At 42.3% G+C, this 16,578-nt stretch overlaps 3 protein-coding genes across 3 annotated transcripts; 2 read left to right on the forward strand and 1 right to left on the reverse strand.

Annotated features, from left to right (window-relative positions):
- LOC8070514 lies at window positions 3-1,918 on the forward strand. Its single transcript, XM_002464472.2, has one exon. The coding sequence runs from the start codon at window positions 217-219 to the stop codon at window positions 1,717-1,719; it is 1,503 nt and encodes a 500-aa protein (XP_002464517.1). The 5' UTR covers window positions 3-216; the 3' UTR covers window positions 1,720-1,918.
- LOC8070515 (hypersensitive-induced response protein 3) lies at window positions 1,961-4,898 on the forward strand. Its single transcript, XM_021450928.1, is given in 6 exon segments — window positions 1,961-2,005; window positions 2,870-2,935; window positions 3,145-3,196; window positions 3,875-4,018; window positions 4,021-4,050; window positions 4,578-4,898. Coding segments are annotated over 6 exon segments (639 nt in total). The 3' UTR covers window positions 4,880-4,898.
- LOC8070516 lies at window positions 4,367-6,499 on the reverse strand. Its single transcript, XM_002467075.2, has 2 exons — window positions 5,971-6,499; window positions 4,367-4,898 (listed from the first exon to the last, which is right to left on the reverse strand). The coding sequence occupies exon 1, from the start codon at window positions 6,412-6,414 to the stop codon at window positions 5,995-5,997; it is 420 nt and encodes a 139-aa protein (XP_002467120.2). The 5' UTR covers window positions 6,415-6,499; the 3' UTR covers window positions 4,367-4,898; window positions 5,971-5,994.

Consider the following 16,578-nt stretch of genomic DNA (forward strand, 5'->3'; position numbering starts at 1 on the left):
CCTTGACGTACGCACCGAGCCACCGAGGCACACAGACGTGCCGCCTCCCCTGTCTTCTCCCAAGTCCCAATTCACGAGGGGAAAAAAAAAAGAGGAAGAAGAAAACAATCCCACCGCTTTGCTTCAGATCACCCGCACCGCACGTCTCCTCCCCACCCACCGGCCACCGGAATAGGAACAATCAAGCCAGATTCAGCTCGTGATTGCAAGTATGCGATGACGACGCCGTGCCCGGGCGCCGCGGCCGTGCGCGTCCAGTGGACGGCGCGCTCCCTGGCGGGGGCGTTTCTCGACCTCACGCTCGCCTGGGCCTGCCTCTGCCTCGCCGCGCTCGCCGCCGCCGCGGCCCGCTTCCTCGCGTTGCTTGGCCTCCCGCTCCCCTGCACCTGCGCACGCCCTCACCTGCCTTGTATCCTCGCCTTTCTGGCGTGCTACCCGTCCCGCGCCGTCGGGTCCCTCCACGCCGCCCTCCGCGCCCGCTTCCCCTTCGCCGGCCCCACCGACGACGAGGACCGCCGTCAGGAGGGGGCGGAGGAAGATGGGGAGGAGCAGGCCGTCGACGCGCGGGAGGAGGAAGCGGATCTTCGTCGCCGCGAGGAGGCGCGCGCCGAGCTGCAGCGGGAGCTCGAGAAAGAGCGCAGCGCCGCGGCGTCGGCGGCCGAGGAGGCCATGTCCATGATCCTGCGCCTGCAGAAGGAGAAGTCGGCGCTTGAGATCGAGGCGCGACAGCAGCGCCGCACCGCTGACGAGCGCTGCGCCTTCTACGAGGACGAGGTCGAGGAGCTCCGGGACATCGTGCTCGTGCGGGAGCGCGAGGCGCGCGCGCTGCGCAAGGAGGTGGACGCCTACCGACGCCTGCTCGGGCTTGGCCCTGCCGAGGATGACGAGGAGGAGGATGACGAGCAGGAGATGGTCACACCGCATAGTTTCCTCATGTCCGAAGGAGAGCCCAGCTCGTCCAGATCGGTCGATGCGAATCGGATGCAGCATTTTCGGAATAATTCTTCTGGGTTCAGCTTCAAGACGCCATCACTGCGTGAGCAACTAATTGTGCCGCCTCTTACTGCGGATCGGATCAATGTGGGAAGCGATGATAGTGTTGCTGTTCAGACGCCAGCCAAAGTTCCCACACCTCAATCAAGGCTGGAGCTAGATAGCTCTGAGGACGAGGATGAGGATGATGGAGCAGAGACGGTGGAAATCCTCCCCCTGTCCGCCCGGAGCCAAGATTTGGATCAAGGTGGCGATTTCCACGTTGATGCTGCACCAGGTATGGAATCTACTTGTGCCAAGGATACTTGCACCAAGGAACAGACAGCTCATGCATTTCAGGAAGTCGAGTGTCCGGGTATAGACAAGATTGTCAACAATGACCAGACAGCAAGTAAGAATGATGCCAATGTCTATGATGTGCATGTGGTCGATGACATACGCTTCTCAACAGAGGTCAAGGGCCTGATTGGCCGAAGCTTCTCAGAGGCAACAATGCAGGCAGAGAGATTACAGACTCGAGCTGCTGCAGATGATCTCCTTGGGAAGAGTCTGAATGCCATTAAAGGTGCACAGGACAAGATAAGGCATGCAGCAAATGAAAGGAGGCAGTCATTACAGTTGCAACTCTTAGAGGACATAGCTAATCAGCTTCAGGGAATCAAGGATGCTGCAGAAGCAGGGAGACAAGTGTACTGTGCTACTCCTAAAAGCTCCAAGAGGAGCTAGGGAGTTGTATTACGCCACTAATGCTGTAATGCATGTTGGCGTCGTACATAAGTTGTTTTTGGGTTTGTAGACTAGGTCTGTTGATTTGTTGGTTCAACAAGTTTGCTGCTTCCTTTTTAAATAAGTACGTATTGGCTATTGCTCTGTACATGTATATATATAAACAACACGGGATTCGTCCCATTGTTTGTTATCCTGTGATTATGTGTCCTTAAGAACCAATTCTTTATAAAACGAATGTATGCGTAAAGGAAAACGAAATGGATGTTTGATCAGGAAGCTGACTGTACTGCCGTTCAATGGGCGGCAGTTTATTAAACATATCCAACCATAATACTCAATATATCCTCTAGGAAGTTTCTCCTTGCGCTGTGGGCAAACGGGTTAGACCTGGGAATCACAGAGCAAATGCAGACTGCAGACGTTGAACTGAATATGACATTTCTTCATTTGCAATGCCGAGTACTCGAGTATAAAATCCACATGCCCCCATTGTCCAAGATAGCTCATAGACGGAATTCAATCACTCCATATCTTTGTCAACCATTCAAACCATCTTCACAAGTTAACTCATTCAGCAGCCTGGTGCTCAAAGGCCGAAGGAGAGGATAATGTAAGTCAGTTATTGTCATCCCCTCACTATTCTGATGTCAGCATTTCAGAAAAATGTGTTACTAAACGCCTTGGCCCTAGGTTTAACTCTTGTGGTTCACTCATTTGGGTTATACATCTAAGAGTTTCTCCTTACGCACACAAAGTTCTATAAATAATAAAGCTCACTAGTTTTGCACTACTTTAGCAGTACTTTTCAGCGAATGAACAATAACAATGTTTTTCTCTTACAATATTTCAGCATAAGCATCAACCTAAGTCAAATAGGTCATCCTCAATTAGAGTTTCATAACCTGGTTTCCAACGTATCCATATTTTGAAACTGTGCAGAAAAGTTTCATCTCCATAAAACTCTCTCTATTATAATGAAACTCTTATCATCTCTCTTCATTAATACAGTGCCACATCAGTATATCGAATATGTGGTATGTGTTAAGATAAGTATTAGTTTTTACCGCCTGTTTGCAGGCAGATCTTTTGCTCAACTTATCTAATAATGTTTTTGAACTCTTATTTATTTATATGCATCCTGTCGCAGGATAATGTTTTCGTTACTGTTGTTGTATCCATTCAATACCAGGCGATGGAAGACAAAACAAGTGATGCATATTAGGACACTCAGAATGCAGACTCTATCATAGAGTCTAAAGTTATTTATTATCTCGAACAATGTGGACTTGGAGTCTAAATAAGACTTGGAGTCTTATTTTTTCTACCTCTTTCTTCAATAAATATGCTGCCACATCAGCAAAATACCATAAATAATATGTAATTAAGTGTCTTGGACTCTGTGATAGAGTCTTGCATTGTGAGTGCCCTTATAAGCTGAGCAACCCAAATGCTCAAATTCAATCATACATCTTTGAATGGTAAACCTACTTATGCTAAATTCTTACCGTTTCGAATGGCGTACAGGTACAGAATAAATGTAGTAAATCAACAGAGTTGAACCATTTACCCACATGAAATACTCCCATTGTTCACAAAGTGATGTTTTGGGTTGCATGCAGTAAACCACTGAACCTCTGATTACAATTTTATTATGTGTTCAGTTTGGAAATTAAAATGATACTACTAGATTCCTCTGGAAAAATACTTTCAAAAAGGTATATCTTTACTATGATTTATAAAAATGTACACAGCAAAAAGGACTAGTCTAAATTATGTATTGAAGATTGTGTCGATGTCCAAAACCAAGTGACCAGAGGGAGTATCTCATTTTTCAACTACTTAACATCTTTTTCAAAGTATTCGTAGGCAGAAAAACTCTAATAAGTGAACTCTTTTATTCCACTATTTTTTTTTGGAACCAGAATCCTTAAAACCGGGTAGCTATTCTGAATTCTGAAGCAGGGAACAGGGGAGTAGTAGTCATTTCTTAGTTCTAAGAGTTCAGATAATAATTAGTTTTGACAGTGCTACAGAGGAGGTTTTTGATAAGGACAATATACAAAATATGTACATAAATATCCACAGACGTTTCATGATATAATAAGGTGGCATATCCTATTGAATCTTCCATGCTCTTTTTCTTCACAGTTATAACTTATAAGGGCAACTGTTCCCAAACTAGAACTGGATGATACTTTTGAGCAAAAGAATGAAATAGCAAAGGCTGTGGAGGAGGAGCTTGAAAGGGCAATGTAGATTGTGCAAACACTCATTGTTGATATTGAACCAGATGAAAGGTTAAAAGAGCTACGAATGAAATCAGTGTTGGTAAATATCCATCTACATTGGTGAATCTTGCTTTTGCGCTATGACATATGAACTCATATACAATTTGCATAAACTTTCAAGAAAATTTCCATTCACACGTTGTATTCTCTCAGTTTCTTTTTATAAGGCATGCATCCGTTCCAATATTCAAACCTTGTCATATTTGACCAACTATTCCTCGAACAGTATTTAAACACTATGATAAACAATGGCATCATTGGATTGGTATATTTGAACATACATCCAAATGATCATAATTTTGCTGCAATAGACATTATGCTCAGAGAAATCAGTGGTCAATGTGAAAAATTGGAGATTGTGCCAAGTCAAACCGCACTTTATATTTGAAACAAAGGAAGTACATTTCAACATGAAGAGCTGCTAGAACTTGAAGAACTTAGCAATTGATCATCCATCTAAAATCTTCATACTGGTTTGTAACGAGCCATAAATTAATCAAACATTGATATCACAGTAATATAGTGCAGTTTCATTTCTACCACTAACCAATTTTTCCTTTTCTTCAGCTGCAAGACTGCGTGTTGCGGCAAATGAGAAGGCAGAGGCAGAGAAAATCATTCAGATCAAAAGGGCTGAGGGTGAGGCTGAAGCCAAGTATCTCTCTGGTCTAGGAATTGCACGGCGACAAGCCATAGTTGATGGGCTAAGAGATAGTGTACTTGGCTTTAGTGGCAACGTGACTGGGACTTCAGCTAAGGATGTCATGGATTTTGGCACCATGAAAGAAATTGGTGTAGCATCCAAATCTTCTGCAGTTTTCCTCCCATATGGTCCTGGTGCTGTTGCAGATATTGCCAGTCAAACCTGAGATGCATTTCTTCAGGCAGCTACACAGCAGACAAAGTGATAGATTACAGAGAAACCCAAATTCAATCAAACATGATTTGGATGGCAAGAACATCCCTACTGCCTGCTGGCTTGTCATAACTAAGTGGTCAATTACATGCTTGGGAGCACAGTGTGATATTGTTAAATGGTATCAAACTTGTAAATGATTTGTATTTAATAAGGTTAGATAGGCTGTGTACAGGTGCCTCAGATACAAAATGGAGCACAAGCACCTTACAAGAATCTAGTTAAGTATTGTGGTGTGAGTGTGTGAGTATACTTGGTCTGTGAGAGCTCTCAAAATAATGTTATACTCCCTCCATTCCAAAATTTCCAAATTATAAGACGTTTTGGCTTTTCTAAATTCATAGAGCCAAAACGTCTTATAATTTGGAATGGAGGGAGTACCTTTTACAGCCTCAATATACATTTTGATTCCACAAACTTCTGTGCTCCATTGTAATAGTCTTGTCATATTTAGTCAGATAGTACCCGCAAGCAAAACTTGCAGTATCAAAGAAAAACAGGAAACCAGAATCAAGGGAAACGACTATGAATTTGAACCAGGAGCATGGAAGCATCTATTGTGAACAACATAATCACACCAAATGGAGTAACAGGATTAGCATCTAAAAGGCTAAATAGTCAAACGAAATATGAATTCAGTAAGCTCTTAACTCTTAAGGTTAGCTCAACCACATCAATCCAAATGTAGTACAGGAGCACTGTTCATTAGCCAGTATGGCATCCTGCAGTTCTGTAAGTGTGAAGATTGCAAAGATTAGGACTCCAGTTCCACCCATTTCATTACAAAGTTCATACAATACTTAGGATCCGTTCGTCAAACAAGTCAAATTGCAAATGCTGGGCTTGGAGAGTAGTTGTAGCTGCGCATTTTCCCTCCCATTACATAGGTGCAAACACTACTAATCAGGACTACAATTTAGTGACACATACACCTCCCTGGAGCTAACCAATTAGGTAAATATGATAGCTACTACTGAACTAGCAACGCAGAGTAAAAGCTGCTGCCTTTGCAATCCCCCACGAAGCCACCAACGATTGTCTTACCTAGCAGAGGAAACGCACCGTGCGTCAGTAGGGGTGATCTTCCTTGCGGAACCCCTTCTCCGGCCAGTAGCTCAGCCACTCGAACATAGGCCCCTTCGCCAACGCCAGCTGCAGAATGTCGGCGGATGCCAGTCCCGCGTCCACGTCTGTCGGCACCTTCTTAACCGCCTCGACGAGCCGGTCCGGCTTCCTCCCATCTGTACCGTATGAAGTCGCAACCGTCAAAGTGGACTTCGTCCCCCTGCCGCCACCTCGCCCGCCGCTCCCCGACGCCGCAGCCGCCCTGCCGCCGCGCGGGCCCCGCGCCCTACCGCTGGAAGGAGGCGGGTTGTCAAGGAGCATTGTGGAGGGGAGCACACGAGGGACGGGTACGGAAGGCGAGGATGGATCGCCGTTGCCAGCGGACGCCGGTGGTGACGAGGGCATCGCCGGCGCATCCGCCATGGCTTCGCAGGCCAGGAGATAGTTTTTTTTTTTCTTTCTTTTTCTCGCGGGCAAGGAGATAATTGTGAGACTCCAAACGTTAGCTTTTACTGTATACTGAGTATATCATTGACACCTGATCTCAGTCCAGATTTGGCTTCAGAAGTTTAACACTTATTTCGTTTTATTTAATAATTAGGGCCTGTTTAGATTTGAATTTTTTGGTTCAAAGAGGAAAATTTTTGTGGAAACGGGGCCTAGGAATTAAACGGGGTCAAAAAATTTAGGGCCAAAATTTTAGGCTGCAGGGTCTGCTAGTGTGCACGCACTCTCATAGAAGCCCACAAATAACAACTGCAACTGCATGCAGCCCAAGTTGTGTTAGAAAAAATTTACCAAACTAAACACCTAAAAGTTTTCGCGTGCGTTATATTTCTGAGCTAAAGTTCTGACCACAAAAAATTTTACCACTTTGACCAAAAAAATTTCAAATCTAAACGGGGCCAAGCCTAATTAGGTTTTAAAAATTCGTTTTGCAAATTATTCTCTACATGTGTTTTTAGTTTCATAAATAGTCTATATTTAAAACTTCATGCATGTGTTCAAATATTCGATACGATAGACGGTAAAGTTTAACAGACCCAACCAAATAAGGCGTTAACTTATTAGCTAGTTGTACTTTTCTAATCACATTTATTTTTCTCTCACAACAAAAGTATCACCATCAACCGAAGAAACAATCTACCGAATAAGGATGCTTCCACAATATTCAACCAATAATAGATCTCAATACGCCTTGTTTAATTAAGGAGGTGAAAAGTTTTTGAAAAAGGAGATTTAGGCTTTTTATGGCGTTGAGTTATGTACCCCGGTTTACGGTATCCGACAACAATCTTCACTTGAAAACCATATTCTAACAAATAATAGGACCTCCCTTCCATTCACCAAGCAAGGAGTCATGGATGGACACATCTTCAAGGATCTCGACGACCTTTAGAGCCACGACAGATTAGCGAGGATGAAAAGGACTCCATTGAAATCACTTATGACCCCACAAATATTGTAGCAAAAGGGAAAGAGTGAAAGACGGTTCAAGATGGGGCTATGAAAAATAATTATTTTGAGATAGGAGAAGGTAGACTTTGTCTTGGGTTTAAATAGGACAATATCTCGCTTTTTTTCTACAAGTGTTTGGTTGTGGAACAATGATGTTTGTCCCATTTGGAATATCCTACTAGTGGAAACGCGCGCCCCTATGTGCAATCTGTATGGATCTAGTGAAGTTTGCTCAGAGATAATGCAGATGTTATGAATATGGATATGTGCTTTATAACATTGTGGTAGCGATGATTACAGAAGTCACTAAATATTTACGAAATCACAGACGCAAATCATAGTGGATATATTTTTATAAGATTAAGCACTATATTTACGGATCCAGTCGAGGTGGCATAATACATGCAGATGTCGTAAATACGGTACATATATAGCTAAATTTACAGATAGTGGTCCAGCATTGTCAGGAAGGAAACCTGAGTTTAGGCCATGCGAAGACAGCAAGGTATACATATGTAGCTAAATTTACTGATAGTGGTCCAACATTGTCAAGAAGAAAATCAATCTTGACTTACTAAGTTTGTGCCATGCGAAGGCAGCACGGTACACATAGTCCTAAACATGTAGTGCATAACCATATAGCAGGTCTGTAGCTGCAGATAGACAGGACACAGCAAAATCCTTGATTGTGTTGTTTTGGAGTTCACAAAAGCTAATGGCACTACCCAAGACATGGCAATGAGGTGGGTTACGTTGCCTTCAAAAGAGGCCTGGAAATACAGAATTGTGCACAGTGTTAGAGGCTGGATGTTTGCCGTATATATGTATTAAGAGTAAAGTTTGCTATATGCATCGATTCTATTTCATAATTATTAGGTTGCTGAAAATGCAAGAACTATATAGGAGAGGGACGAACCGGAATATATCTTAAGATTGATTTTGGAGCTTTCTTTGCCGCACAATGTCCCCGCTCTTGGAAGATTTAGGTGTGTCACTGTATTTTACAAAGCAGATAAAGTCAATGGAAGCAACCGAACTTAGCACAACTGATTATATATCGTGATTTTGTTAATGGCCTTACATTTTTCTTGCTGTTTTTTGGGTGACATTAGCCTTATGTTTTTTGGTATTTTTTCGGTTTCATTTTAGCTGCCACCTCTGTTGGGTACCATAAAAAGATACCCAAATCAGAATAATAAAAAACGCAAAAAACAGAGCATATTAACCATAATCACCGGGGCACGGTCCCCAGCTCATTTGACCCCTCAGGGCCTCGGACGCAAGTTCCGACTCGCCCGACCCCTCAGGGCCTCGGACGCAAGTTCCGACTCGCCCGACCCCTCAGGGTCTCGGACGCAAGTTCCGTCTCGCTCGATCCCTTCTGGGCTCAGGCGCCGGACCCCGCTCCACCAGGTCAACAAGACTTCCACCATACGGCGCCCGTACCTACGAAGTGACAAGCGCGATGACTCCCATACCGCAGCAGGGCAGGGTGCCGACTGTTCCAACCACCCTGGTCACTGTGGCCTTACCTCTTTCACTATGCAATCTTACCTCTTTCACTGTGGCGTACTGCCTCACAGTAAAAAAGGGATGGGGAAGGTCAACCAGCGTCACTGTCTGCTGTCTTCTCCCACTATTAACAGGACGATCAGCAGTATCACCGATCCGACCCCCCTGACTCTTACAGGGCTCGGTAACCCTCTACAGGAGCAGCCATGCTGTCAACCATCCCTCAAGGACGAGATGGACCAGCTTCAACAGGGTCGGGACTGTGGCTTCACCATTCAACAGAAGAAATCTACTCATGTAAATACCTGTCTTCCCTTAAGGCTATAAAAGGGGAGCCAGGGCTCACAACTAAAAGGTTCACACACACGACCACCACACTCCTTCACAGAGCAGCGATCAGCACTCTGTCCACCACTAAGCCGAGACCTGGGACTTAGCCCTCTCTCGCAACCTGCTTGTACCCCCTACTACAAGCACCTTTGGGTGCAAGGTTATACAGAACCCCCAATCACACTGGACGTAGGGCATTCTTGGCCCGAACCAGTATAAACCCTCTGTGTCTCACTTGCATCACCATCCAAGCTTGGGTAGTCACGCAGACTTACACTCGTTAGTGCCAAAACCACGAGTCTAGACGCCGACAACCTCCTTCACTTTTGTCATCCTATGTACAATGAAGTAGTAGTCCAGTTATAGTCATAGAAGTTTAAAACAGAGCTGCTGGCGACGCTCATAACACTTGGTTGTTGTAGATATATCAATGTTGATACATGTAAACAAAAGGGGAAGTAGCTCAAACCTGATCCTCAGGTGTTATGTTGTTCGTATAAGCGCTTCCGAACATTCCCACGAGCTAAAGTGGAGTCTTCATGTGTTGCAGTAGATATGTAGGAACAAAAGTGAAGGGAAACGAAATAAATAATTTGTTAGTTGTAAATAGCTGTCTTCGAGGACCAAAAAAATTAGTTTGTTTATGTGCAGGTACTGATGAATCAATAATATTTAATGTGGTCTTCGTTACTTTCTATGCATCATCTTTTGTAATGTATGGACTGATATAAGCAAACCTTTCAAAATTTGACAGTGGTTTTTTTTTCTACTTGTTATTAGTTCACATCCTAGTATTGCACCTTGTCCACAAATTTGGTGGACATATACACATGCATTGACAAGAAACAATAAACTTATTTCATGTAAAAAAAAGGGAAAAAAAGAAGTAATTGAAGCATGAATTCACGAATAAGCACTGTATGCACACCATAATGCAAGTAATATCATAAATGCAATTTTCTGTGCACATATACTTGGATGAGACAGGAGGTGTTTTTGCAAGTAGTTTATGAAAAGTGCATTTTTATGAGAAACTTGTGTGCTTCTGCATAAACTGACAAATTTCAAGAACTTTCCTTGCATCAAAAGATTGAAATGTATATATTGTTGCTGCAAGCTAGTAACTGAGTTGTTCCTCTTGCATGATCTGCAGTGCAAGAAAAGACTGCAAAAAGATAAGGATTGTGTGTGTGCTCAGATCTCAGAGGTATGATTTGTGCTGCATTTTTTTAGCAGTTTATTTCTAAACATAAAATCTTAGATGAGCTGGACGACGGCACAGAGAAGAAATTAACAAACAATGAGTGTAGGTACTCAAGATATAAAATTTGAGATATCTTTATTGGAATATCTTCTTAATGCAATGTCCGAGGGCTGTCTTACCCTCCAACCCCCCGCAGGTCGAGATGAGTCTTACGCTCAGTTCAACATGCATTTCTCGAATCGAAAAGGCCAATCCAAATCAAAATCACAGTAAATCAAACATTAAAATCTAAAGAAAAATAAAGACATGGATTGAAACATGGAAGACAACAAACTAATTAGGAGTAATGACCATATTGAGGGGGGTGGAATGGGATAGGAATCTGAGAAGGGAGGCCTTTTCTGATGTTGCATGTGTTTCTTACTAAGGTGGAGTTTGTCGTGGGAGTGTATCCTGGATGTTGAATCCTGACGAGGGTGTCTGCCAATAGAAACAAATATTAAGAATCATTAGTATCGTGGTAACCTATGTGAGTTGCCTAATTATAGTTGCAAGTGTCGATACAAAATTTTCAAAGATCAGGGATAAACATGGGATGCAGAAGTGGCCCCAATCTGAGTATTTTGTAATTCTAGCATTCATGTTTGTAACACCCTAAAATTTACAACTTTTGAAATATAGATAAAATTATTTAATTTTGTATTTTTGTGCTCATGAAAATATAGGAAAAATAATATTTTTTATTAAATTAAAATTTATCATAAGGCGTAGCAATATTATTATGCATACATGTTGGTGCATATGTTTTGATGTGATGCTTGTTGCTCCTTTATGTGTTGATAGTAAGAAAAATATTTAAAATACGTTTAGTAGATCAATCTTCCTTATTCGGCACGTATTTATGTTTTATCTACAACCAAATTCCTTGTTTCTAAGCTCAAATTTTTATTAGGACCTTCCTAAAATATTTTCTTTGTCACTCAAAATACTTCTTTTAGTTCCTCGTCCATCAAGCACTCTCTACAAATTTTTCGGGAATTTTTCCATCTTCTGTTCTCACTTTTCTCTGAGCATGATCTAATTTTTAGATGCTCTAAATAACCTTATCATGAGCTCCAAAAACTTTATTCGAGTTCCCCATGTTCTATAATATCTCTGAGAATTTTTCCCAAATTTTTGGAGCTTTTGGAGTATTTTTCGTGGCTTAACTACTAATTCTAAACTTTTCTAGAATTATTTTATCAATGAAAATAATTAATTCTGAAAATAATAAATCTCTTATTATTTTTCCAATGTCAAAGCCCATAATAAATCCCAAACACTATATATTTATTTACTAATGGACTTTAATAATTAATTAGGCCTATTAGTAAAGATGAAGGTTGCAAATCAATTAGTACCATATCGCTAGTTGACGTGGAGGTGGGGAGTTTTTCTCCCTATATATATGTACCAACCCCTTAGGCAAAGCATATCAAAGACTATCATATGGGAAGCCTCTAATTTGAGAATTCTTAAGGTAGTAAAATACAATTTATATTTTCTTCTCTACAACGTGATCGCCATCGTCTCGCCTATACACGACATCTACAAACGGTCGGCTCCTCCGGCGTTGCTGTAGCTCCAAGAAAGCGTCACTGCCAGTGAACCTACTCTCTGTCCACCAACGTAAGCCCCAATCACTTTATCTTTCAGTTTGGAAAATACAAACAGCTCGGTTTTAGATTAAAAATACGTTTTCACTAATTAGAGAATTGCCACTGACTTTCTTTTGGCCATAAAATATTCATTTTAACTCCGATTTGACCCATTCAAATTGCGTTAGGTTCGTTTTAATGAGCTCTACATGTTAGTAACATTGTTTTCTCAGTTTGAAACTTTTTATTTTCGTGACCCTAATTAATTAATTACTTTTCTATATAAAATCTTAGAAAATTCATAACTTCTCCGTTTTAGCTCCGATTTTCGTGATCTTTACGTCTATGATATCGTAGCACTGCGTAGAATCTTTTTATGAACTCTCTATACTGTTTTTATATGATTGATGTACTGTTCTAATTGTAGTCTTGTTTGCTTCGTGTATGTTTGTCTTCGATTGTTATGTGTTGGTGATCGATGATCGAGTTTAGACGGTGAGTAATCTGTGGTGAACAAGGGTGCTTCAGTGATCAAGATCAGAGCCTTGGACAACTAGTAAGACCAGCAGGATCAAGTATAGCATTTGGATTAAGGCAAGTATAGCATTTGGATTTTATTTCTGTGACCATGATCCAGTGACTAGATTAATGTTAAATAATAAATGATAAAAATGACTTTTTAGCAACTTGATGATTTATCTGTACGTGATCACCCGGGACAATAGTGCAACCATGAGGGCTATAATGGCTCTGGCTTTAGCTTAGTATGAAGACCTTTTCTAGCGTGTTAGAGGTTACCCGAAAGGGCGGAGGGGCTGAACCGTTTTGGGTATAGTGCGAGCCCCTGTCCTTATGTGTATAGGCTGCGCGTCATTGTGCCATTTGGAAGGAGGGTATCTATATCTGCGTGCAAAGGAAACCTTGCGGCCCTAATAGACGAACTTTTGAAAGGCTTCATAGTGATCCCTGCCGACCTTCCTGGGAAGTGGGTTAAGAGGCTGATCACCTCGGGCGAAAGGGTAAATCATGACTCATGGGTAAAGATGTGCAACCTCTGCAGAGTGTTAAAACTAGTATACTAGCCGAGCTCACGGTCAGGAGCGGCCTTGGGGACATCTACATTAAAGGTGATGATTCTTGTGTGTTAAATATGTTCATTGTTTATTGTTTAATGCTTTACATAATTTATGTCACATTGATCATGAGATTGTGGAAGTTATACAATCTAGTTGCTATACTTGTGGAGTTCGACATGGACTCACTCTTGCTACTTCCCCCAAACCTCAGGAGAAGTTTAGGCTTGTGATCAACCAGTCAGTTGGATCCTGTAGAGTGAAGTTAATACCCGAAGGTTGGAGTTGTCTATCCGCTGTTTGCTATCAAAGGTTATCTCTTTTATACTAAGTACGTTATATATTTATGCATTGTCTTTTGATATTACCCCTTATTTGTAGCTTTATGTGAGATTTGGTCTCTAAAACTCACATATGGTGCATATCTGGTTTTGTCCTTAAAATCGGGTATTACAATGTTCACCCTGAGTGGCTGCTGGTTCTATTTGGTGCGAAGATGCCTGCAATTTACTCTTCACTATATTTAAAAAGGTTTGTTCATAATTATTTGTACAAATATAATGGGCTAAGGCAACTGTCATTTGAGTTGCATATAAAAGAAGGGACATAAATGACTTACTACAATATCAGTATTGGTATAGTAATCCAGCACACACCTTTATGAAAAACCATCCACTATCTACCTCTTTTTGGAAAAAGAAGCGTACAACAACAAAGGACGGTAATGTAGCTTCAAAATTGATATTATCAACATTGCAGTAGCCACTTGCGATTCAATTAAAAATGGATGAAATATCATCTCCTTAGATAAATAGTTTTCTCATGGCACAAAATCATGGAGGCATTTTTCTTAGTATACAGTGATGGAAGCACATGAATGTAATACCAGATCATCCGAAAAGGCTAAATCATTCAGCTACATATACTGATCGACCACTATACATACAGAGGAATATGAACTGTAAATTAAAACTCAAATCCCATAGCAACATGGCAAGTAAATACTAAGGGACAGGTAACTACACAAATATATTTGATCTATATGATCATGCTGGCATTAAGATGAATGATAAAACAGAAACTGCAATCAATTTTAGCAGTAATTGGTGGAAGGGACACCTTCCAACATAGTTCTCAATTTCACGTAGGATTAATTTTAGGATGCATAAGTCCAATTTCATGCATGTAAAACTTGAAATAGTACTAACCTGAATAATAAACAAAAATACAGCTATTTCATGAGGCATTGTAGCCTTATTTCTTTCTGTATTGGCTAAGTAGCATCATATGACCAAACCTGCGCAAGGATTTAAATCCTTTTGTGTGATGTAGTGACTAACGACATGCTTAAACATCTATTCTATAATAACTCGAAGAAGATTGAATACTACCTCTGAAGCCTATGGTCTATGAAGGCCATGAGAAGTCTAGAGTATATGAAAAAACAACTGAAGTAGTTCTATTTGTTCCTACTGAGAACATAAAAAACAAATAGTAACATTTTAATGCACTATAGTTTTTTTCCTGGAGGCATAACTGTACACTAAGCACATAATTTGATAACCAAAATGTGAAATGTTACTAACTTGAATAATGAGTAAAAGAAATAATTACACTGAACCCTTTAGCTCTATTTATTTCATTGCTAGGACCTACTACAAATGAGGCACAAAGCAAGCTGCAACTATAAACCGATTGCCCTGTGCTTGTTGTTCTAGACACCGTTTTCTCCGCTGATACTTTTCGGGTGTGCACTGTTTTTTCATCAAATAACATATTTTAGAGGTTGGTAGGCGAGTTAGAAAATTAGCAGACTATTGGAAAATTAGTTTTAATAGGCTGTGAACCAATTAATTGCAGGAATTACCATACCATTATATATTGCAAGCACAATAGACTGTAGTTAGCTCAGATCCTAATACAAACGAATTAAGCTAGGGTTTGGGGTGCTTGGTGTCACACAGCAGGTAGTGAAGAGAAGGGATGTGTGTACCTGGTGGGTGCTCGTCGCCAGCGAAGGGCCTGGTGGTGGTTGCCGCCGCATCCGGAGGCTAGGCTGAGGCGCCGCTGCCACTGGAGAGGAAGAGCTGACGTCTAGCCGCCCCGACCAGCACATTTGGTGAACTCACGGGCGAGGACACGAAGTGCCCGATACCCGGGATGCGGGGGGAGGAGAAGAACGAGGATGGCACATCTCTAGCCCTGCCGGTACGCTGCGACGCGAGGGGGTAGGAGGAGGAGGAGGAGGAGGAGGGGGGGGGGGGCGCCGCCGCCGCTGTGGCTGCGCCAGGAGAGGGGGAAAGAGCGCGACAAGGAAAGTGGAGGGGAAGAGGCCGTAGTTTTTTTTGTTTGCCGATGGGTGGGTTCCGGAGAAATCTGGAGAGGCATAGTAGATCGATGGGATGGTGAAACAATAGCCGTAAATACAGGATCGAACGATGAATTTTTTTTTGCTTATGTGGCTTGCCTGAGCGCTGAGCGTCGCGTTGTTAAAGAGGTGAATTAGATTGGGGATGAAGTCATTCCCTAAAAATCATGCGGATGTGCCTGTCCCATTTGTGGTAGTGCTCTCATACAGATGAAGAAAGACACCACTGCGTAGAGGTCATACAAAAAGAAGTGAAGTAGTGTCACGTCTTAGGGAGGAAGAGAGATACTACTACTACAACATGGGGGATGAGGAGATAGGGTCCAGCTAGCACCCGGACGTCCGAATAAACGCGCACGTCTGGACGCTCAGACCTGTACTCCCCATGCACAACTGTATCTCGCTTCTGTCGGCTTACACCGCTTGGACCCCATCCCGTGCTGCCTCAACTGCACCCTGGAGTTCTCGCTCGCACTCTCACCCACTTTCGTCCACGCGGGCTCACACCGCTTGGATCCCACCCCGTGCTGCCTCGACTGCACCCGGAGAGTCCTCGCAACAATCTCAACAATAGTACTGTCTTTCTACAACACATGATTCACACCTATTGCAACACTTGAAAATCACTTTTGCAACATCCCAAAAATCTATTACAACACGGAGAAACAAAAAAAACTTACAAAACAACAAGGGGATGAGTTCGAGGTGTAGGATGCTCTAGCCCTAGCCCATCACCTTCGAGCTCGCCAGAGGAAGGAGAAAATAGGATCCCAACCCACTATTGTGTCCCTCAGATTTAGAGAAGAAGGAGGCTCGGATCTAGAGGATGAGATGAGTATGAGGGGAAGGAGGAGGAGGGCTCAGATCTAGTGGAAGAGGAGGAGGAAGAGGGCTCAGATTTAGTGGAGGAGGAGGAGGAAGAGGGTTCGGATCCAGTAGAGGAGGAGGAGAGCTCAGATCCAGAGAAAGATCGACCTATCCGAAGTCGCCGCCATCATCCTCATC

Source organism: Sorghum bicolor, chromosome 1 (genome assembly GCF_000003195.3).
Source record: "Sorghum bicolor cultivar BTx623 chromosome 1, Sorghum_bicolor_NCBIv3, whole genome shotgun sequence".
In the NCBI taxonomy this organism is placed as follows: Eukaryota; Viridiplantae; Streptophyta; class Magnoliopsida; order Poales; family Poaceae; genus Sorghum; species Sorghum bicolor.

Coding starts and splice junctions, on each gene's coding strand:
- LOC8070514 (XM_002464472.2), top strand. CDS start 217: ATGACGACGCCGTGCCCGGGCGCCGCGGCCGTGCGCGTCCAGTGGACG.
- LOC8070516 (XM_002467075.2), bottom strand. CDS start 6,414: ATGGCGGATGCGCCGGCGATGCCCTCGTCACCACCGGCGTCCGCTGGC.